The 23,724-nt window shown below is 52.2% G+C and overlaps 1 protein-coding gene across 1 annotated transcript in view; it reads left to right on the plus strand.

The window, feature by feature from the left end:
- LOC101942530 (uncharacterized) overlaps positions 1–9,883 on the plus strand; it is an 81,970-nt gene extending 72,087 nt beyond the window's left edge. The window contains exons 17-22 of the mRNA XM_065574643.1: positions 1,736–1,801; positions 1,928–2,194; positions 2,721–3,026; positions 3,236–3,317; positions 3,565–3,688; positions 4,686–9,883. Coding sequence (XP_065430715.1) covers positions 1,736–1,801; positions 1,928–2,194; positions 2,721–3,026; positions 3,236–3,317; positions 3,565–3,688; positions 4,686–4,877 — 1,037 coding nt within the window. The 3' untranslated portion in view covers positions 4,878–9,883. The remainder of the gene's footprint in view (positions 1–1,735; positions 1,802–1,927; positions 2,195–2,720; positions 3,027–3,235; positions 3,318–3,564; positions 3,689–4,685) is intronic.
- Positions 9,884–23,724: the final 13,841 nt, after the last annotated feature.

Raw genomic sequence — 23,724 nt, forward strand, 5'->3', positions numbered from 1 at the left:
GACCCTGAACGTCTACACAGGCCTAGGAGGAAACGTCCGCGCTGCAATCAAAGACCCACAGCCCGAGCCCCGCGAACCCGACCCAACAGACCCAGGCTCTGAGGCTCGGCTCCGTGGGGCTTTGAGGGCAGCGTGGACAGACCCTGCCAGGCCTGGCCAGCCAGTATCAGCATTCAGCTGTTCTGGGTGTTGCTTTCAGACGCCCTCCTGGGCACAGCCGGGCTGCAAAATACCCAGACCTGGCCGGCCAAGCTGGGGGCAAAAGGAGAGGTCTGGGGAGAGAAGAACCAAGGGGGGAGGCAAAGGATCCATGACGGGGGTGTCTGATGTCCCTGGTGGTGGACGGGTCTGAGTCTGGGGTGGGGGCAGGATCAGGGTTATTTAGACCCCTGGCTCTGTCCCGCCTTGGGGAGGACAGATTTGGGGAACAGGATACTGAACGCCCAGGTGCCCGGCTGACAGTGGCGCTGGTGACAGTCGCTCTAGTGCCCAGGCCGGAACAGCCCGGCCCCTCGTTAGTGACTCTGCCAATTAGGCCCAATTTTGACTCACCAGTTTTTGTCCCTTCGGTTTCCATTTCCCACGGTTCTGGTTCCCCAGTGCGGCCCTAACCCGGCCCCTGGGTTACATTGGGCGCCTCTTGGGTGGGTCTGTCACTTCCCTTCCCCTCCCAGGGATCTTTTGTCACTTCAGGGACTTTCCCGTCCCCCAGCTGAGCTCACGGCAAGGGTCCATGTCTAGGCTCAGTGATCACTAGTGACCCCCCCCCCCCCCCCGCCCGGGTCTCCCAACATCACCGGGACGCTGACCAGGAACGGATGCCCCGGTGACAGGCTGCGCTGTGAGCCCTGGGAATCAGTGAGCGCCTCCTAGTCACGCTCTGACTGCACTCAGGGCCAGGCCCCAGGCTCAGCTGGGCCAGGCTGCTCTGTGCCCAGAGGGGAGAGCCTGAGGAAGCTGCTGAGGTGTAGGGAGGGTGATGGGGGGGTGGGGGGAGAGGGCCCCGCTCTCTGTCTCCAGACCCCAGGGCGTTGTTAAGGGGGCACTGGGCAGCGGGGAGGAGGTGGATTAGGGAGCGATCGCTGTGACAGAGACCTGCTGCTGCCATGGAAAGGCACCGAGATTGTGCACCCACCCCAGAGGGGCCGTGTCTAAGTGCCGGGTGAGCGGTCCCTGTATAAACAGCCGCCATGTCCCACCCCAGCGTGGCTGCGTCTCAGCTCCTTAGTGGGGGATCTCTGGGGGGGACCAAACCCGCCTGCTCATCTCTTCCAGTGCCAGATGCGTGGGGAGCTGAAGGCAACATTGTCTCTGGTGACCCAGGAGGGCGACTCCCTGAGCCTGAGCTGTGAGGCTGGGAGCAGAACTGAGGTCACCCTGAGCTGGGCCAGGGTGAATGGATCCCCGAGCCCCGGCCAGGGAGGGGACGGGCACCTGGAGCTGCTGAATCTCAGCCCAGGGGATGCTGGGGAGTATCGGTGCTGGGTGAAGAATTCCTACCGGTTGGCCAGCTGGGCCTTGTGTGTGCACGTGAGGTGTAAGGCTCTAGGGGGCGCCATGGCAGACAGAGTGCCTCCATGAGTGCGCTGGGCTGCAGGGAACAGGCTGAGCAGGAGATCCATGGGGGGTGCTGGGCTGCGGAGAGGGGTGGGGAGTCATTGGGGGTGCTTGGCTGTGGAGCAGGGGGTCAGTGGGGGTCACTCTCCAATCTAATACGTTGCCGTGGGTATTTCAGATCCAGTGAGGACTCCGGAAATCACCATCTCCAGAGCTAACAGGAGCGACCCCCAGCTATTCCAAGGTACCGCTAGGGGGTGGGGAGTGGGGACGGGGCCTTTCCCCTCTAGGGGGCGCCAGCCCCGATCCAGCCCCTGCGCAGGGACTGGCTGGCTCAGGATGCGAGTCACTCTGTTATTTCTATTCCCAGACCCCAGCAACGCAGTGGGGAACGGTTCACAGCTCACGGCCCGGGAGGGCGACTCCCTGCGGTTCCTCTGCTCCATTGCCAGCAGCCCCCCTGCCACGCTGGCCTGGGTGAGGGGGGGCCGAGCCATCAAGGGAGCCGGCCCCATGGAGGGGAATCAGCTGCGGCTGGAGCTGCCCAACGTGAAGGCCGAGGACAGGGGGCTGTACGGGTGCTGGGCCCAGAACAATGAGAGCTCTGCCCAGGGAACGTTCCAGCTGCTCGTCGAGTGTGAGTGGGGTTAACCCCTGGGACACTGACACTGGAGAGTAGCAGTGTTAATCCGTGCGAGTCCTTGCCACTGACTACTAGCAGGTGTCACAGCGTGCCTGGCCCCTTTAAACAGAGACAGTGCAACCCCCCCTGTGCCATCGTTAATTAGCTGCTTTAGGGGCAGCCCCAAGGGGGGCAGCTGAGGCTTGAAAAGACTCCTGGGCTATCTACGAGGGCCGGGAGTGCCCAGGCTGAGGGCGGAGAAGCAGGTGGGTTAGTGTGAAGCGCTGCTGGCCAAGGATGGGGCCAGATCAGCGCCCAGGGGCTGGCTGAAAAGACGTCTCAGGGCAGAGAACCCACGGGACTCCCTGCCTCTGGATAATAGCTGATTAATCTATGGGACTCCCTGTCCCTGGGTATTAGAAGAGTTAAGACACAGGACTCCCTGCCACTGGATGTGAGTGGGGTTAACCCATAGGACTCCCTGACACTGGGTTTCTCTCTCTGACTATTAATTTGTCGCTGTGTCTCCTGCTCTCCCCAGACAGCCCCCGGCCGGGGACCGGGCTGAACTCGTCCTGCCAGCGCCAGGGGCCCAGCGTCAGCTGCAGTTGCTCCCTGCGCTCCCACCCCCCTCCCCGGCTCCAGTGGCAGGTGGATGGGGAGCCCCTGGCTGGGAATTGCTCACGGGGGGCCCTGCAGGTCAGCTCCTGGGCCCAGGGCGACGAGGCCGTCAGCACCCTGAGCTGGACGGGAAGCGGGGACAGGGGCCCCCAGATCTTCTGCCTCGGCTCCAACCCCCACGGGACCTACGCCGCCCTGCACATTGACTTCAGCCCCCCGCAGAGAGGTGAGACACTGGGACTCCCTAGCTCTGTCCCTAGCTCAGAGATGGGGATGGGAATGGGGAGGGAGCCAGGATTCCTGGGTTCTCTCCCCAGCCCTGGAAGAAGAGTGGGGTCTGGGAGTTGGAGGCAGGGGAGTTGGGAGCCAGGACTCCTGGGTTCTTTCCCAGCCATGCTCCATGCTGTTTTTTTTTTTTTTTTTTTTTTTTTGCAGGTGCAGAGGAGCTGGGCATCGGTGTGGCCTGTGGGCTGGGGGTCGCTATCGGCTTCTTCCTTCTCGGGCTCTGTGTGATCAAGTGAGTCTGATGCCTCCCGCCCTGACCCCCTGCTGCCCCACTGAGATCTCCTGCGCTATCCCCTGTGCTTTTCCAGCCCCCCGCAGGCCCCCTCCCAGTAAGAATCTCCTTCCAACCCCTCTCCCTGGCCTATCCCAGTCCCCTGCACTCTAGACGCTCATACTGGTGTGCCACCTTTCTCCCTCCTATGGGGCTATTCTAACCTCTCCCCTGTCCAATGAGTCAGTCCTGATCTCTCTCCCCACAGGCTGCGGGGCCGGGAGCCGGTGCCCCCCAATGCTGAGGCTGGGGAGATGGCTAACGGGAGCCGGGCGGAGCACACGGCTGACGAGGCCAGCCTGATCTACAGTAACGTCCCCAACATGCCCATGGTATGTACCTGGGGGAAGCGGGGGACCAAGCCCATCTGCCCTTCCCACCCCACCTCTGCTCCCCTCCATTTCTTCTCCTCCATCCCCCTGCTTTCCCACCCCTTTAATAAATGCATGAATATAAGCCAGGCTTTCACCAGGGCACCCAACCCCCTGCAAGAAATGCACCCCTGCCACTAGCCTGGGCTCCCCAAACTGCATGGGATCGGCTCCTGCATGCAGAAATTGCACCTCATGCCTCAGGTCTCGCTCAGAGGGGAGGACATGCAGCAAATGCATTCACGTGCATTCACAAAGTGCACGGGACTAGATTGGGGCTGGAATGCTGCTAAAACCTGGGCATCGCCTGGATGCACCAACTGGACAAGAAATGTATTTCTGCTGCTGCCTGCTATGGTATCAGGTGCTTGTCATCAGACAGTGCATGTCGGGTGCTCTGTGTCTGTTGCACCCTTCAGAAAATGCAATGAATGCATCAGCAGGGGCTGTGCAACCACGAGATGCATGGGATCAAATCATGAATGCACAGTGCATACAATGCACACAACCCCATGTGTCTTGCTAATGGATAGCTGGTGCAGGTAATGCAGAGAATGCATTAAGTTAACCGGTGCTGCCCCAAGATGCATGGGAGCAGTTCACGCATGCTCGGAGCATGAAATCCAGTCAATACATTTCCAGAACCTGTTCTGCGATGAGATGAAATCCTGCATGCGTGGTGCATGAAATGCGCATACCCCCATGCATCTTGCTAATGCGTGGCCTGTACAGCTGAGGCAGTGAATGCATTAACCGAGCTGGTGCTGGCATGGGATTGGCTCATGTGTGCAGAGTGTGAAACACACCCAATCCCACGCCTCTTGCTAGTGCATGCCTGATGCAGGAAATGCTTTTGCATAGAGGGTGGGGGAAAGGAGGCCTGGGGCAGCCCATGCAATCAGCTCAGCAGGGTGGATGCAAGTCTCTGCCTGGTGTCTCTGCCTTGCTTCTCACTCAGCATCACAAGACTCCAGCCGCCCGCCAGACCAAAGGCATCCAGGATGGGGCTGCAGCAACAAAGGCCCCACTAGGCCCCGGGGAGCCAGATGAGCAGTATTACACCTCCATCAACTTCTCCAAGCCGCAGCGCAAAGGGGCGGAGCCTCTGGAGGCCCCCACCACAGAATATTCCGAGGTCCGGCGGAAATAGCCCCTTAGAACATGGGCCCAGGCTGGGCATCTCCGGCCCATCCAGTGCTGTTGGGGGATCATAACGAGGGGGGAAGGGGGCAAAGGTTTGGCCCAGGACGTGGGAAACGTGGGTGCAAATCCCTGCTTGGCCCCGGACTCAGAGCGGGGTCAACTAGGCCTTGGAGATGCTGGAGCACTGAATTGTGGGGAGGTATCCCAGAGTCCTCTGCAGCCAGGTCCTAAAGCCTGCCCCTTCCCAAACCCCACTGCCCCCAGAGGAAAGAGTCTCTGACCTCTCAACCACAGAGAGTCTCTCTTCTACACTGCCTGAGTCCTCACCCCCTCGTTTCACAGATGGACAGGATTTTCAAGCGCAGGGGCAGCAGCTGGCAGGAGCGGAGGGATGGGCTTGTGGCTAAGGTGCTGGCCTGGTACTCGGGCTTCCTGGGTTCTAGTCCCTGCTCCACTGAAACTGCTGTAGGTGAGGTTGGGCCAGTTGCTGCAACTGTCTGGCCTCCCTTTCCTCACCTTGAAAATTGAAATGATAAAAATATAAACTCTTAGGGTCAGGGACTGTTTCTCACTGTGTTTGTGCAGCTCCTGGCACAAGGGAACCCACATCTCAGCTGGGGCAGGACCTGTCTCTCGCTGAGTGTCTGAGCAGTACCTGGCATAACAGGGCCCTGGTCTCTGTCTAGGTCAATCAGTGCCACGGGATTAGAACTTCTTAATAACAATGTTCTATTGAAGGTAACTTGTTCACTCCAAAGCCAAAAGTATCCGACTGTCAAATGTCCAGTTCACAAGCTGTTACTTGAAATAGATTTTCATGTGTCATTTTTTGCCACTGCTACTTTTTTAACAAAGGGCCACTAACAACTCTGACTTATTTGTGTCCAGTAAAGAATCAGTTTTCACGTCTGCCGTTCCCCTGGGAAGGCCCCGATCACAGTTGGTTTCTGGGCAGGGCCGGGTATAACACGGACCTGATCTCAGCTGGGGTGAGGGACTGTCCCTTGCTGTGTCCAGGCAGCACCCGGCACACCAGGGCCCTGATCTCCTCTCCCTCTCCCTGCACCTTGTTACACACACAGCACACAGGGAAACTGAGGCACACCTGCAGCATTCATGTAAACCATTATGAAAATCCCCAACTTCTTCACACCAGCACACGGGGCCCCAATCTCATCTGGTGAGGGCCTCTCTCTGTTTGTATCCATGCAGTGCCCAGCACGACGGGGCCCTGAGCTCAGCCAGGGTTTCAAAAGCACTATTGCCATACAAATAACATGTTCACATAGGGCCTTACCAGTCCTCCCTCCTGATTTTCACAATGTTCCTAAAGGCAACAGTGGTGATGTAATATCCATCGCCGTCCATAGGGAGTTTCACTTGGCACCGCACAACATTTTGATTAAAAAACTAGAAGGATACGAAATCACCATGACCCAGATTCAAAACTGGCTAATTGCTAGATCTCCAGAGGTAACTGTCACCAGGGAATCAGCAGTGAGTGCATGTTTCCAGAGGGATCCTGCAGGGAACTGTCCTTGGCCCAATGCTGATTAACACCATTTTTAACGACCTGGAAGACAACATAAAATCAGCCCTGATCAAGTTTGCAGATGACACACAGATGGGGGAGTGGCAAATAATGACGAGGCCAGGTTACTGCCACAGAGCACTCCGGGTCCTTGGTAAACTGGGCACAAGCAAACAGTGTGTGTTTTAATAGGGCTAAATGTCAACATGTCCACCTAGGAACACAGGGTGTCAGCCGGACTCACAGGATGGGGGACACTCTCCTGGGCAGCAGGGACTCTGACCACAATTCGGGGGTGATGCTGGATAAGCAGCATCCCGGTGCGATGCTGCAGCCCTCCTGGGTGCATCAACAGTGGGCTCTGGAGTCAGAGCAGGGAGGTGATTTTCTCTCTGCCCTGGTGCAACCGCTGCTGGGATCCTCTGTCCAGTTCTGGTGCCCGCAGTTCCAGAAGGACATTGACCCATCAGGGAAGACTCAGAGAGGAGGCAGGAGAATGATGAAATGTTTAAAAAAATCTGCCTCAGAGTGAGAGACTCCGGCAGCTCCAGCGGTTTAGCTTAACAAAGAGCAGGTTCAGGGGTGACTTGATCCTGGTCTATAAGTACCCACGTGGGGAAAAAATATTTACTAACGGGCTCTTCAGTTGAGCAGAGGAAGGTCTAACACCATCCAGTGGCTGGAAGTGGAAGCTAGACAGATTCCGACTGGGAAGAAGGTAGAAATGTTTAACCACAGGGCAACTTACCAAAGGTCATGGTGGATACTTCGTCGCTGGCAATTGCTAAAACCAACATGAGCTGCTTTTCTAAGGGCACATCTACACTGGTAAAGTTACAGTGCCGGCAGTTACAGCACTGCTCATAGAGCGCTGAAGGGAAACCGCTGTTGTGTGTTCACACTGTCAGTTGCCTGCGCAATAGTGTGTTCACACTTGCGGCTCTATTTGGAGTGGTGAACTCTGGGAAGCTATCCCAGAGAGCATCTCTTTCTCTTCTGCCGCTAAGACTTGTGGGAAAGTGGAGGGGGTCGCGGGGCATCCTGGGTCCTGTCCCAATGCCCCATGATGCATTGCTTCGCAACCCAGCGATCCCTGTGCTTCCGTCCACATTTGTCACCACCTCTCAACGGTTTGTGTACTGCATGCCCTGCCCTGCCTCTTTGGGCTGCAGGAATGGATCCCGAACTGCTGACCAGTATGCTGCTCGCTCTGACCGACAAGTCACGAGTGCAAGTGTAGCTATTCCTTAAACTACAAAGGCAAGAGGAGTGTGATGTTGATCTTGCCGTGCATACCAGCTATGACACAAGATTGCTTGTGGCATTCATGGAGTTGCTGACTACAGTGGAACGCCGCTTTCGGGCTCAGGAAACAAGCACTGAGTGGTGGGATCACATTGTGATGCCCGTCTGGGATGACGAGCATTGGCTGCAGAACTTTCGCATGAGGAAAGCCACATTCATGGGACTGAGTGATGAGCTTGCCCCAGCCCTGTGGCACAAGGACATGAGACTGAGAGCTGCCCTGTCCTTGGGAAAGTGTGTGGCGATTGCACTGTGGAAGGTGGCTACTCCAGACTGCTACCGATGGGTTGTTAACCAGCTCGGAGTGGGAAAGACGACTGTTGGACTTGTGTTGATGGAAATGTGCAGGGCCATTAATCGCATCCTCCTCTGAAAGACCGTGATTCTGGCAACATGCATGACATCTGCGGATGGGTGATAGGTGGCACACACCAGACCACCTAGTCACTGAGTACATTAATCACAAGGGGTATTTCTCTATGGTTCTCCAGGCACTTCTGGATAATCATGGGCGTTTCACAGACATTAACACAGGCTGGTCTGGAAAGGTGCATGACACATGAATCTTTTCAAACACTGGCTTCTTCAAGAACCTGCAAACAGGGACTTTCTTCACGGACCAGAAGTTCCGTGTAGGGGAAGTCGAAATGCCCATTGTGATCCTGGGCATTTTGCCTACCCCTTAATGCCGTGGCTTATGAAGCCATACATGGGGCAACTTGACAGCAGCAAGGAGCGGTTCAGCTACAGGCTGAGCAAGTGCAGAATGACTGTTGAGAGTGCGTTTGGCTGTTTAAAAGCCCTCTGGCAATGCCTGTATGAGAAGCTGGACATGGCCAATGACAATATTCCTAGGCTTATAGCCACGTGCTGTATGCGCCATAATATTGGTGAAGGGAAGTTGATGTTTTCAGAGAACTATCCACGATGACTCCAAGATCTCTTTCTTGAGTGGTAACAGCTCATTTTATATGTATTGTTGGGATTATGTTTTCCAATGTGCATTACTTTGCATTTATTAACAGTGAATTTCATCTGACATTTTGTTACCCAATCTGTTATGCTCCGTACCTTGGGGAAACACCCTGCACCCCCATGTTCATCCTTTTAATATGATTGTGTGGTATCCAGTGGAAAGTTTGTCAAGTTGGGTGTCTTCAGAAGGCTGATGATGCACTGAGCATTGTTGTAATAGGTTGTAATTTCATGTATGTAGTTATGAGGCTGAAAATGTGTCCTCCTGGCTTAAAACGAGCTGTAGCAAGGCGCTGGTGCAAAAGCACCAAATTAGCCTCTGCCCAGTCAGCTCCAGTAAGGGAAAACAGATTGGGGCTGATGGAAAAGGCCTGATGCCAGCCTGAGGATTGGCAAAACCTGCTGGCCTGACAAGCCAAGGGCTATAAAGGCTGGGAGGGAGCAAGGAGGCAGGGGGCAGTCAGGGAGGGAACTGGAGGCCTCCTAGCTGAAGGCTGATTCTGCCTGTAAAGGAGGTGACTAATCCTGTATAGCTTGTATATAGATAGACACCGGTGGGAGAACCTTGTACAACCCTGAATGCTCTCTGAGCCTTATTGGGGGCAGCAAGCAGCCCCGGGAAGAGGGGCTGGTCATGGACCCTGTTACACATGCCCATGCAAAAACTCTCCAGGAGCAGAGGCCCAGACAAAACTCTCCAGGATCAGAGAGGCAGTTCACACCTCATCCGGGCATGTATGGGACAAACCCAGCCCAGCCTCACAGGAACAAAGGACACTGGCCTAGGCAGCCACAAAAGAATCTGTTGGACGCTCAAGTGAGTCTCCCCCCTTCCCTTGGTCAGTTTGGGACTGTGATGAGGTAATGCTCACCTGACTCTGAAGGGGGAGGGGGCAAAACCAAGAGGGAAGAAAGAACATGATAAAAGGGAGAGACATTTGCCATGCTCTCTCTCTTCCACCTTCATCTACAGCCATCACCACCAAGCAACTGAAGCGCTGATCAAAGGGGAGAGCCTGGCTGAAGAACAACCAGCCAACCTGGGGTGAGAAGCATCAAAGTTTGTAAGAGCACTGAAAGTGTTAAAATCAGCTTATACTGGGTTTTGCTTTTATGTAATTTGACCAAATCTGACTTGTGCTTTGACCCATAATCACTTAAAATCTATCTTTTGTAGTTAATACATGGGTTTGTTTATTCTATCTGAAGCAGTGTGTTTGGTTTGAAACGTGTCAGAGACGCTCATGGAGATACTGGCTACTGTCATTCGGTTGCACAATCCAAGCAGTGGCCAAAAGTGCTCACTCACACAGCTGGGAGCAGCTTACATGCCAGAGGCTGTGTGGGAACAGCCCGGGAGTGGGATTCTCACAGCAGAGCAGGGTAAGGCTGGTTCCCAGAGTCGAGGATTGGACCTAGCAGGTGACCTAGCAGATCACTGGCCCAGATAACACCAGGGGAAAGTCAGAGCCTCCTAGTGGTGAAAAGGTGGAAGTGAAATTACCATTCTTTGTCGGCCACACATAACTCATCTCTATTTGGGTAGGGCCACTGTCAAGAACCTGACAGAGGGTGAGAAACACAGCAGATTTCACACACCGGCCCACCACAATGCACCGACTCTTCCCCCCACCACGGTGGAGGGAAACCGAGTCACAGCAGCCCATTCTGTAAAAGATGGAGCCAGCTGCTGCCAAGGGTGCAGTTTCTCCATGGGCTTCTGCACAGCTAGGAATGGGTATCAGTCCTAGCCAAGTCACTGCACATCAGGAGTCAGGCAGTGGCACGCAGGGGTCTGAGATCCCAGCTCCCTCGGGTCCCGCTGGGCCGAGGATGGAGGAAGGAGCCGCTGGGAATTTCCCCTTGTCAGCTGAAGCGTTGGGGTTACTGGGTTTCCATTGGGCTTTTCCTGTAGGGAGATGGAGCAACTCAGACAGGGATGGAAACGGACGCAAGCCACTTGATGCAGAGATCAACCCCGAGCTGTGCAAAGACACAAGCTGTTTACAGCGGGACCCCTCACCCAGCTCTGAGATGCAGCCACCTCTGGGGTGTGTGTGCGAGGGCTGTTTATCCAGGGATCCCTCCCCCAGTGCTGAGATGCAGGTGCCTCTGGGGTGCAGCAGCTGGCTAACAGACATACACAATTGGGACAGGGTGTGAAGGAGAATCCTGTAGCTGGGGGAGTTTGATGGATGCAGAACAGATACACCTGGCTGGGGATATCACCAGGATACTGTGGTTCACGTGCCAGCTCGGGGCAGAACTTCCTCAGGGATATCTGTGGTGCGTAGCTAATGGTCTCTGCGGCGCAGCCGGGTGGGGACTCAACCACAGGAACACCTGGTGATATGCCAGGAGGAATCCAATCACCATAATACCCCCTGGCAGACCCATGCAATGATGGGTCGCAGCCACAGTGCCTGGGCCGTGAGCCTGGCTGCAATAAGGCGGGAGCCGGTTAGTGGCTTGGGACTTGGAAGTGAGTCTCCCTTGATTTGCTGTTTCCCATTTTTTTCTGGAGCTGGGTGTTATTCTTCAGATTCTAAAGGGTTTCCTTCTCCCTGCTCTCACTACTAGACCCCACTCCCCTCCCAGAGCCAAAGGTAGAACCCAGGAGTCCTGGCTCCCACCCCCCCATCTAATCACTAGACCCCACTCCCCTCCCAGAGCCAAAGGTAGAATCCAGGAGTCTTGGCTCCCACGCCATCTAATCACCCCTCATGGAGCTCGATGGGGGTCATTCACACCCAACCTGGAGCCAGAGGACTCTATGGGTGGAGACCCCGACCGCAGGGCACGTGATGCTGCAGACGAGCTCTTTGCCGTGGTCCCCTGGTGCCGGTGTAAAGCTGAGCATGGAGCTGTAGGAGATGCTGCTGTTCACCAGGGAGACTGAGAGGTCCCTGTCTCTGGAGTTGAACCCTCCCATCCAGGTGATTTGGGGAGGGGTCCCGGAGCAGCGGCACCGGAGGCAGCAAACAGGGCGGCTAACAGGGGAGTTTGAGAGGGAGTTTGCAGGGGGAGGTAAGGGGGGAGGCAGGAGGGCGCGGTGTGGCGTGTGCTCTGAGTCCACAGGTGCAGTGGGCAGAGATTGCAGCAGCCATGAGCCAAGCAGCAGCAGCAGCAGACAGAATGCAGATGGCTGCATGTGGAAGCTGTGGTATGTATATGGTCCTAGCAGGGGAGCCGGAACACAGGTATGTGTGTATGAAGTGTCGCCTGATAGTGTTACTGGAGGAAAAGATTAAGGGGCTGCAGATGCAGGTAGATACCCTGGTGGAGTTTAGGCGGGGGTTTGAGAAGCTGATGGAGGACAGGCAAGGGGGGGCTGAAGGAGAATGCCCTATGGTGGAGGTAGAGGCAGAGGGAGAGGATGGTGAGAGGGGAATGGAAGGGGGAGAACATGGGAGGTGGAAGCATGTGACTGTGAGAAGCAGGCCAAGGAAAAGAAGGGCCAGTGAGGGGGGAATAGAACTCAGGAATAGGTTCGAGTGTTTGGATACCGAGGTGGAGGGGCAGCAGGTGGCGACTGAAGGTGGAAGGGTGAGGAAGAAGAGAAGAGCTGCTAGTCCAAGAGAGAGGGGGGAGGAGTTGATGGAGACAGCACCAATTCTGGGCCCCGTGAGGATTCAGGAAGGCATAAGGGAAGATAGGAATAGGCACAGGTCAGGACTAGAGGGATCGGAGACTAGATTACTAGATCGCACTGTTGCCAGGCGACGGCAGGTGTATGTAATTGGAGACTCTTTACTGAGGAGATTGGATAGGCCTGTGACCAGGGCAGACCCGGAGAACAGAAGGGTGTGCTGTCTACCGGGCGCAAAGATTCGCGATGTGGACCTGCGATTGAAAAGGATCCTACAAGGAGCAGGTAAGAACCCCCTGATAATCCTTCATGTAGGAACGAATGATACGGCTAGGTTCTCGTTAGAGAGGATCAAGGGAGATTATGCCAGGCTGGGGAAGACGCTCAAGGAGATAGAGGCTCAGATTATCTTTAGTGGGATTCTGCCCGTTCCGAGGGAAGGGCAGCAAAGGGCTGATAGGATTGTGAGAATAAATAGTTGGCTAAGGGAGTGGTGCTATAAGGAGGGCTTTGGGATGTATGGCCACTGGGAGGCTTTCGGGGACAGACACCTGTTCTCGCGGGATGGGCTTCACCTGAGTAGGGAAGGAAATAGACTTTTGGGAGGGAGGCTGGCTCATCTTATCAAAAGAGCTTTAAACTAGCAAGTTTGGGGAGACGGTTGGGAGATGCACAGTTAATCTCCACGCCAGATTCCAGTATGGAGAAGGTGAGTAAAATGAGAGGAGAGATAGCTGTGGAGATGAGATTGGACATAGGAAGGACAGGAGGGACGGACACTAGGAGGCCCGCAACATATAGTGCTGCTAATGGGAGACGGGCTAAACGACATACATTAGGGTGTCTATACACCAATGCCAGAAGCCTAGGTAATAAAATGGAGGAATTGGAGCTCCTGGTCCAAGAGCTGAAACCAGATATCGTAGGAATAACGGAAACGTGGTGGAATGACAGTCACGACTGGAACACAGGTATGGAGGGGTATGTGCTGTTTAGGAAAGACCGGAACAGAGGTAAAGGTGGGGGGGTGGCATTGTATGTCAATAGTGAAATAAACTGTAAAGAAATAATAGTGGATGGATTAGACAACTCAGAGTCCGTCTGGGCAATACTTACAATGGGTAATAGGACTTCTAGAGCCTCTCCGGGGATAGTGCTTGGAGTGTGCTATAGACCGCCAGGATTGACCCAGGATATGGATAAGGAACTATTTAATGTGCTTAGAGAAGTAAATAGCAATAGAAACTGTGTAATTATGGGGGACTTTAATTTCCCAGAAATAGATTGGGGAACAAACGCTAGTAGCAATAATAGGGCTCAGATGTTCCTAGATGTGCTTGATGATCAATTCCTCCATCAAGTGGTAGCTGAACCGACGAGGGGGGAGGCCATTTTAGATTTGATTCTGGTAAGTAGTGAGGACCTCGTTGAGGAAGTGGTAGTAGGGGACAATTTGGGCTCCAGTGATCATGAGCTAATTCGGTTTAAAATACAGGGAAGGAGTGACAGAATTAAGTCAAAGACTAGGGTTTATAATTTTAAAAGGCCAATTTTAACAAATTAAGGGGACTGGTAAGGGAAGTGGATTGGGCAAACGTATTAATGGATTTAAAGGCAGAAGAAGCCTGGGATTACTTTAAGTTAAAGATGCATGAGCTGTCGGAGGCCTGTATTCCCAAAAAGGGAAAAAGATTACCAAGCAAGAGATTTAGACCGAGCTGGATGAGCGACCGACTCAAAGGGGCGATTAGGAAAAAACAGAAAGCGTACAAAGAGTGGAAGAGGGGAGGGATCAGTAAGGAAATGTACCAAAGTGAAGTCAGAGAATGTAGAGATAGAGTGAGAAAGGCCAAAGGCCGTGTAGAATTGGACCTAGCGAGGGGAATTAAAAGCAATAGTAAGAGGTTTTACAGCCACATAAACAGGAAGAAAGCAAAGAAAGAAGAAGTGGGACCGCTGAAGACTATTGCCGGAGAGGAGATTAAAGACAATCTAGGCATGGCGCAATATCTCAATGAATATTTTGCGTCGGTGTTTAATGAGGCCAATGAAGGGATTAGGGATACTAGCACCATTACAGAGGGGCGTTCGGGATGGGGGATTACCGTATCCGAGGTAGAAACAAAACTTGAACGCCTTAATGGGGCTAAGTCGGGAGGACCGGACGATCTTCATCCGAGAATATTGAAGGAATTGGCGCGGGAAATAGCGGGCCCGTTAGCGATAATATTTAATGAATCTGTAAACTCGGGGGTGGTCCCGTTAGACTGGAGAATAGCTAATGTGGTTCCTATTTTCAAAAAAGGGAAAAAAAGTGATCCGGGTAACTACAGGCCTGTTAGTTTAACATCTGTAGTGTGCAAGGTGTTAGAGAAAATTTTGAAGGAGAAATTAGTTGAGGACCTGGAGGGTAGTGGCAATTGCGATAATTTACAACATGGTTTTACGAAGGGCAGATCGTGCCAAACGAATCTGATCTCCTTCTTTGAGAAGGTAACGGATTTATTAGATAAGGGAAATGCGGTGGACCTAATATACCTGGATTTCAGTAAAGCGTTTGATACTGTACCCCATGAGGAATTATTGGTTAAACTGAAAAACATGGGGATCGATTTGAAAATCCAGAGATGGATAAGGAATTGGTTAATGGGGAGAATGCAGCGGGTCGTATTGAAGGGTGAACTGTCGGGTTGGAGGGAGGTTACCAGTGGAGTTCCCCAAGGTTCGGTTTTGGGACCCATTTTATTTAATCTATTTATAACTGACCTCGGAACCGATTGCAGGAGTAGGCTGGTAAAGTTTGCGGATGATACGAAGGTGGGAGGCGTTGTAAATTCGGAAGAGGATAGGGATATCCTGCAGGGAGACTTGAATGAGCTTGTGAATTGGAGTGTCAGAAATAGGATGAAATTTAATAGTGAAAAGTGTAAGGTGATGCATTTGGGGATGACCAATAACAATTTTAGTTACAAGATGGGGACGCATTGGTTAGAAGTAACGGAAGAGGAGAAGGACCTAGGGGTCCTTGTAGACCGCAGGATGACTATGAGTCGACAGTGTGACGTGGCGGTGAAAAAAGCCAATGCTGTCTTGGGATGCATTAGGCGAGGTATATCTAGTAGGGATAAGGAGGTCCTGCTTCCGTTGTACAAGGCGCTGGTGAGACCTCATTTGGAGTACTGTGTGCAGTTCTGGTCTCCCATGTTTAAAAAAGATGAACTCAAACTGGAACGGGTGCAGAGAAGGGCCACTAGGATGATCAGAGGAATGGAAAACCTGTCGTATGAAAGGAGACTAGAGGAGCTTGGGTTGTTTAGTCTGACCAAGCGAAGGCTGAGGGGTGATATGATTGCTATCTTTAAATATATTAGAGGGATTAATACAAGGGAGGGAGATGAATTATTCCAGCTTAGTACTAACGTGGATACGAGAACGAATGGATATAAACTGGCCGTGGGGAAGTTCAGGCTTGAAATTAGACGAAGGTTTCTGACCGTTAGAGGGGTGAAATATTGGAACGGCCTTCCGAGGGAAACGGTGGGGGCGAGGGACTTGTCTGGCTTTAAGATTAAGTTAGATAAGTTTATGGAGGGAATGGTTTAATGGTAAAACATAGTTGTCAAGGAAAACCAAGCAATGGTAGGTAAATAGCATAATGGCTAAAAGGGGTCAGGATGGAGACTCTTGCCTATATGCTCGGGGTCTTACTGATCGCCATATTTGGGGTCGGGAAGGAATTTTCCTCCAGGGCAGATTGGCTAAGCCTCTGGAGGTTTTTCGCCTTCCTCCGCAGCATGGGGCAGGGATCTCTAGCAGGAGGGTCTCTGCCGATTGAGGTCACTAATAACAGGATAGGGGACTTCAGCAGCAGAGTCCAGGGAAGGGGCGGGGATGGTTTTATGGCCTGCAGCGTGCAGGGGGTCAGACCAGATGATCATAATGGTCCCTTCTGACCTTAAAGTCTATGAGTCTATGAGTCTATGAGGTCCCTGGAGCCTGGCTGGTCATCATGTTCATCGGCTGCTGGGCAGCAGCACCTCGGGGACCCCCAACACCAGCTGCTAGATCAGCTCTGCGAGACCAAGAATAGGATGGGGATTAGCTTGGGAGATGAGGCCTTTGGTTTTCACCCCTAGGGGGCACCAGCTTGAATTCAGCCCCAGGGTAGGGTTTGGCTGGCTCAGGGGTGGGAAATGGCCTTTCCCCTCGAGGGGGCACTAGCTCCAATCTGTACCAGGGCAGGGAACTGGCTGGCTCAGGTGGCAGTGGTGGGATACCTGTGACAATGAGTGCAGGCTGTGTTGCTCGGTTACTGGGCCAGATTGATTTCCCCCAGGCGATGTGCAGATAATAGCAGCCCCTGTCCCCCTCTCTCACATCCTCGATGCCCAGCGAGCAGCCCACCTTCTCCAGGTCCCCCAGCAACCAGAAATGGCCACATGCCTCCTCCAACAACTCACTGTAGAGGATGTCGGCAGCAATGGTTTCCCCCAGAAGATGTCCGCTTGCTCCATGAACCAAGAAAGATCGCCTCTCCCATCCAGGGTTGTTTGGCAGCCTGAACATGCAGGAATCCTGCATGGGAGAGATGGGGCAGGAGAAACAGTCTGTTCTGGAGGGATCCACCGGATGGCACAGTTACATAAAGTCATAAAAGGTCTTAGTGCATGAGCAAATGTTCAGTCTTTGAAGAAATGCTGAATCAATTATGTTAATTATTTTATGTAGATATATACCTCTCTCTCTCTCTCTCTCTCTATATATATATATATATATATATATATATATTATTCTATAACGTTATTATATATCTACATATATATATATATACACATACACAAACAGTATATAGAGAGTATCTAATTATGCTTACTTTTATGTTAATATGTAGAGAGAAAGAGAGAGCCAGAGTATATATAGTGTGTGTGCATACAAATATACTGGATATATATGTATGTTGACTATTATGTTATGATATATTTTATATAATAATAAATGTTAATTACGTTTTGTTGTATTAAAATTACTGCATAAAATTTTGGTTGTTTTTTAAAATAAATGTTTTGTCGAAATGTTCTTTTTCTTAAAAAATAATTACAAGAAGATTTTTGGTTTTTCAAAATGTTTCACAGAGATGTTGGCCATTTAAAACAAATGGTCACTAGAAAAAAATATATTGGATAGGAATTTTTTACACAAAAATATCCCAAATTTTTAAATTACCAAATCCACCTCCGAGTTAAAATATCTTCAGGATACAGAAAAAAATGGACATTTGAATTATTAGCATAGATAGATAGATAGATAGAGGGGGTGTCTGGGGATAGATAGATAGATAGATAGATAGATAGATAGATAGAGGGGGTGTCTGGGGATAGATAGATAGATAGATAGATAGATAGATAGATAGATAGATAGATAGAGGGGGTGAGTGGGGATAGACAGATAATGACTGGCAATTAACACTTACCCTCCCAGAGCAGAGCAGTAAGAGATGGACCCAGTCACCATGATCCTCACGTTACCAGCCATGTCAGGTTTCAATCTCAACTTTGGGGCTCCAAGATTTCCGAGTGAATCTCTTTTTTTCTGGAGTCAGAACCTGGTAATTCCCAAGACCCAGGAAAAACATGAGTCAAATGCTGAGCTCAATACAATGCACAAGGATCCGAAGCCCAGCGCTGAGATGCAGCCACCTCTGGGATCGGGTGCGGGGGCTGTTTATACAGGGACCCCTCACCCGGCTGGTGCTGAGATGCAGCCACCTCTAGGTGGGGCATCTGCTCTCCATGGTTCTCGCCCAGCCCCGAACAGGTGGAGCCACCAGATGGCGCAGTTACACAAAGCCAGACAAGATCTTATCATGAAAGCAAGTGTTTAGTCTTTGGAGAAATGCTGAATCGATTGTGTTCAATATTTTTATGTAGATATACATTTCTCTCTCTCTCTGTCTCTCTCTCATATATGTGAGTGTGTGTGTGTATCTATATCTACTATTATGTTATTATACACCTACATATATATATATATATATATATATACACACATAAAGTATATATAGACTATATATCTAATTATGCTCAGTTTTATGTTAATGTTGTGTGTGTGTGTGTGTGTGTGTGTGTGTGTGTGTGTGTGTGTGTGTGTGTGTGTGTGTGTGTGTGTAAAACCCTTCTGCCCCTCTGAGTTGGCAGCAACAAGGGCCGGGTTCTGTATCTAGGGGTTCCGTTTCAATAACGCAATGCAAAACCGACTCGAGCCCCTACCCAGTGACCTGGAACAATTACATGCCACCTCCCAGGCGCCTCTAGGAGGCAATACTTCCCCTTTCACAAGCACGGAGTCTGAGTGTAGCAAAAGCCTTTTAATAAAGGAGGGAAACAATGTGGCATTATGTTGGGGAAACACCACAAACAGGATTCATAACACAAACCATGAGCAAAAGACCAACCTCCAAGTAAGTTTGGCCGTGTCTTTTTCCCCTCAGGGTCTTAAGTCCAATCACCCCAAAGTCGAACAACCCAAAAGTCTCTGCCCCTGGTCAGTGCTGCCCCAGAGTTCAAAAGTTTATCTGCAGAGTTTTACCCCCCTAGCCTGGGTGGAAATGGGGGGCACACGGGGTGTTAAGGGGCATCTTACGTGGTCCGAGGCCGACTGCCCCGCCTCTCTGTTGAGTTCTGCTGCAGTCTTCACCACGAATGGCTCCACTCTACCAGCCATGCCACGCCGCTCCTCCAGCAGCCTCCACAAACTGCTCCGCTCCGCTCCAGCCTCACCACTCCACCAGCCATCCCATGAACTGCTCCAGCCGCCACCGCAAACTGCTCAGCTCACTGTTCCGTGGGCTGCTCCAACCATCCCACAAACTGGTCCACTCTACCAACCGCTTAGCAATATATCTTCAGGCTCCCCCACTAGTTAACACCGCACTCAAGGAGCTCAGCTCAGCAATTTTAAGCTCTTTTATTGATTTCAGATTGTAGTAGGGGAACCCCAGTGCTGGTACACTATTGGCCCAAAATGAATTCAGCTCAGTAATCTCTAGCTAGACTTTTAATAGAAGCAAAATTAGCTCTGCTATTCAACACTCAAGGGGGACAGGAGAGAGAGAGGGAGAAGGAGAAGGAGAAAAGAAGCACAATTGGTATTCCAGGCCCTCAAAGAAGTCCACATACCTATCAACATTTTCTCTCAATTCACTGGGTTTTGTAACCCATGCCCCTTGTCTAGCGAGTGCTACTTAGTTAATGGTGAGTCCCTCTGTCATACAACAGTTCCACTGGCCTTGATTCACAGAATCAGGGTAATAACACTTTATTCTTCCTGTCCCAATAACTGAGAAACTGGGGATCCCACACCAGCCAAAGTAACCACTTTCAGTTGCTGTTGTCCCAGGCTAGGCGGGTGGGTGTGCCTATGCAAACAAGATCAGCCCCTGAAGTTCTTTTCCACCCTCATCATAATTCACCACCAGATGTCAGGGTAGAGCTCATCCTGACTCTGCTTACATCTATATATATATATATATATATACACAGAGAGAGAGAGTACATATAAACAGTTTGCACACATATACTGACTATTATTTTAGGATATATTTTATATAATGATGTTAATTATGTTTTGTTTGTTGTATTAAAACTATTACACCAGATCTGGGTTGTGTTACAGACTCCCAGATCCTGGGCTCTCTCGGCTCCATACAGTCCCTGGGAGAAAACCCCTTCAGTGTGACATCCCTTTTCGGGGTCACACTCACTCTGGGGGGTTAAGAGCTAGGCTCCAGCGCATCCTGGAACCGCACCTCTCTGAGCCTTCAGCCTGCCTGTGTCTCACCATCAGCCCCCTCTTTTTCCCCAGTCCAGAAGCGACCTCCTTCTAGCTGAGCCCCCTATATTCCCTCCCCCACCAGCCCCGCCTCCATTCTTTGTCTTTGTTCCTGAGCAAACAGGTCATCTGGGCCCCCTCTCCTTCATCTTTTGTTCCCTGACTGGCCAGAACCAGCTGCCTTCCAGGGCCCTCTCTCCTCTGCCCTTTGTCCTCCCACGGGCCAGAACCGACTGGCTCCCAAGATGGGCTGGACCTCCGGGTCACTGGTTGCTAAGTTCCACAGTGTCCAAGCCAATGTCCATGCTCCAGGCTGTAGGCAAGATCACACCTGGCCCTCTGCAACCACAACCCCCTCTCCCACCACCACGTTACACATGCAGCACACAGGGAAACCAAGGCACAAACCGTATTCATGCAAAACACTAACAAAATACCCCACTTCGTCACAGGTTGTTTTTAAAATACAAGTTTTGTGCAAATGTTCCATTTCCTAAAAGCTAATCATGGGATATTTTAGTTTTTAGAAAGGTTTCACAGAGATCTTGGCCATTTAAAACTAATGATCACTGGAAAAAATTCACTGGCTATGAATTTTTCCCAAAAAAATCCCACATTTTTCAATTAACCCTCCCCACCCCCACCTCCCATGTGCTAAAATATCTTCAGGACACAGAAAAAAACAGAAATTTGAATTATTAAGATGATAGATAGATAGATAGATAGATAGATAGATAGATAGATAGATAATGCATTACAGGTAATTAACCCTTGCCCTCCCATATCATTAAGAGACGGACCCCAGTCCCCATGATCTCCATGTTAGCAGCCATGTCAGGTTTCGATCTCGACCTGGCGGTTCCAAGGTTTCCCAGTGAATCTCTTTTTTTCCTGCATTTGAACCTGGTAATTTCCAAGTCCCAGGAAAAATTTGACACGAGTCAAATACTGAGCTCCATACAATGCACAAAGATCCCTCGCCCAGTGCTGAGATGCGGCCGCCTCTGGGGTGTGGTGCGGGGGCTGTTTATATAAGGATCCCTTGCCCACCTGGCCCTGAGATGCAGCCACCTCCAGGTAGGGCATCTGTTTAACAGCCACCAAGGGAAACCTCCCCGGCACCTAATTAAAAAGAGTCTGAAATCAAATGGGGATTAACCAAGGCAGAATGTAACAAACCAAACTAGGGGCCGGCCCGGACACCAGGGTTCCTGCCCCGGCTCTCACCCGAAGGACCAGGGGTCTGCCCTGATCCGCATGGATCCAGCACAGTGAGTTCTAACCCACTAAACCTGGCAGCCACAGTCCCAGCAGGAATCTGCCCCGGGCTCGCCCCTTCCGCCATTGGCTGGAGACCTATGTCCAAGTGGCCACGCTCCACTGTTCAATGGGACCCTCTCACCTGCTCTCCACGGTTCTCGCCCAGCCCCAAACAGGTGGAGCAAACTCACTGACTTGAACCAGCTTCCCAGCACAGCTGACAGTGCCCACATGCAGGGGGGCAGAGCTGACGTGCCAGTGGCCTGGGGCAGAGTGGGCCAGGGTATGGCTGGGTTGGGAGACTTAGGAGGACCCGGCCATAGGGACTGGTCCCAATGCCCCTAGGGGGCGCTGTGTTTCTTTTAGTTCTAGGTTTCTCCCAAACCCCTGTGTATCTCAACACCGAGCAAGGAGTCCTTGTATAAACAGCCCCCGTGCCCCACCCCAGAGGCAGGCAAATCTCAGCACTGGGTAGGGGCCCCTGTGTAAACAGCCCCAGAACCCAGGCCAGATTCATCTGCATCTCAGCTCTTAAGTAGAAGGACAGAGTCTGTGGTGGGCTGTGGAATACAGCTGCATCTCCTGATCCAGCCGATGACCCGGGTCCCATCCCAAGGGAATCCCCAGACTCAGTGACCCAGGACCTGGGAGGCGTTTGAGGAACCGAGAGACAGAAAACAAACATCTGCGCTCAATTGACCAGCCCGGATCTGCTGGCATCTCCCCTGCTGAGAGACCCTAGAGGGGAAAGGCCCCATGCCCCATTCCACCCACTCTCAGACAGTCCCCCTGCAGTGGGGTCAGAAGCCAGCTGTCCGTGGGAATTGGCCTGTGTCTGTGACAATCTCCCTCTTGCGTCGATGGCACTGAGATTTCCAGCCATTGGAACCGGCTTGTGAAAGACGTTCTAGGGCCAGATTCACCTGCTGACTTTCCCTTCCTGTCTTGAAATCTCACTTCTCGCCGCAGCCCTTGCCCTGACACTCGCACCCACTCCCTGCCAGGCAGGTCTCCACATGCACCAGGTTCTTCCCATAGGAGTCGGGCTTCTCTAGCTGTCCTAACCGGGAATCTGCTGTTCCAGTGCGCTGTTCCCAGCCATCCCACCCCAGAGGTGGACGCATCTCAGCTCCAGCTGAGCAACCCCTGGGCAGTGTCACGGTGTGGCTGTTCCCCAGCTGCCCCGCCTGGAGGTGGCTGCATCTGAGCTCAGGGTGAGTGATAAGTGACTGCAGCATGTACGATATGATAAGAGGTGTGAGCTGCTAGTGTTAAAATATTATTGTGTGATTGGAAAAAGCAGTAGTAGAGCTAGGATGGGGGACAGGTAACCAGGACTCCTGGATTTTATCCGCGGTTCTACACTCAATGGACCAGCTCCTATCTTCTGGCGTCTCGCCTGCTGAGAGACCCTAGAGGGGAAGGACCCTTGTTCCCATTCCCACCCCGCAGAGCCAGCCAGTGCCCCACCCTAGGGCAGATTGGAGCCAGTGCCCCCTAGAGGGGACAGGCCCCAACCCCCATTCCCCCCACCCCTAGTCAATCCCCCTGTGGTAGGGCCGGAAGCCGGCTGTCCATGTTTGCTGGCCAGTATCTGTGACAATCTCTCTCTTGCGTCAATAGCACCAAAATCTCCAGCCCCTGGAACCAGCTTGTGCAAGACATTCTACTGCCAGTTTCACCAGCTGACTTCCCCTTCCTGTCTTGAAATCTCACATCTTGCCGCAGCCCTCGCCCTGACACTTCCACCCGCTCCCTGCCAGGCAGGTCTCCACACGTACCCAGCTCTTCCCATAGGAGTCAGAATTCTCTAGCCATCCTAACCAGACATCTGCTGTTCCAGTGCGCTGTTCCTAGCCGCCCCACTCCAGAGACAGATACATCTCAGCTCTGGGTGAGCAACCCCTGGGCAGTGTCGCTGTTCCCCAGCTGTCCCGCCCCAGAGGCGGATGCATCTCATCTTGTGGTGAGTGATTAGTGTCTGCAGCGTGTACAATATGATAAGAGATGTGAGCTCCTAGCATTCAAATATTATTGTGTGACTGGAAAAAGCAGTAATAAAGGGATAGAGCTGGGATGGGGGGCAGGGAGCCAGGACTCCTGGGTTCTATTCCTGACTCTGAGAGGGGAATGGTGTCTAGTGGTCAGAGCAGGGGGGGGGCTGGTAGCCAGGACTCCTGGGTTCTATTTCCAGCCCCACAGACAATATGCAGCCTGCCCCTGTTGCAGGGAAGCCGCAGGCAGCCCCCACCAGAGGGAGGGGAATTTGGCAGGATGCTGGTGCTGGGATTTCTGAGAGAACATATTCCCCTGCCCCCCTCAGCACCCACTTCTGCTTTCACATTCCTGTGCATTCCACTTCCCCAC

The sequence above is a fragment of the Chrysemys picta genome, chromosome 20, assembly GCF_011386835.1.
Source record: "Chrysemys picta bellii isolate R12L10 chromosome 20, ASM1138683v2, whole genome shotgun sequence".
Lineage (NCBI taxonomy): Eukaryota > Metazoa > Chordata > Testudines > Emydidae > Chrysemys > Chrysemys picta.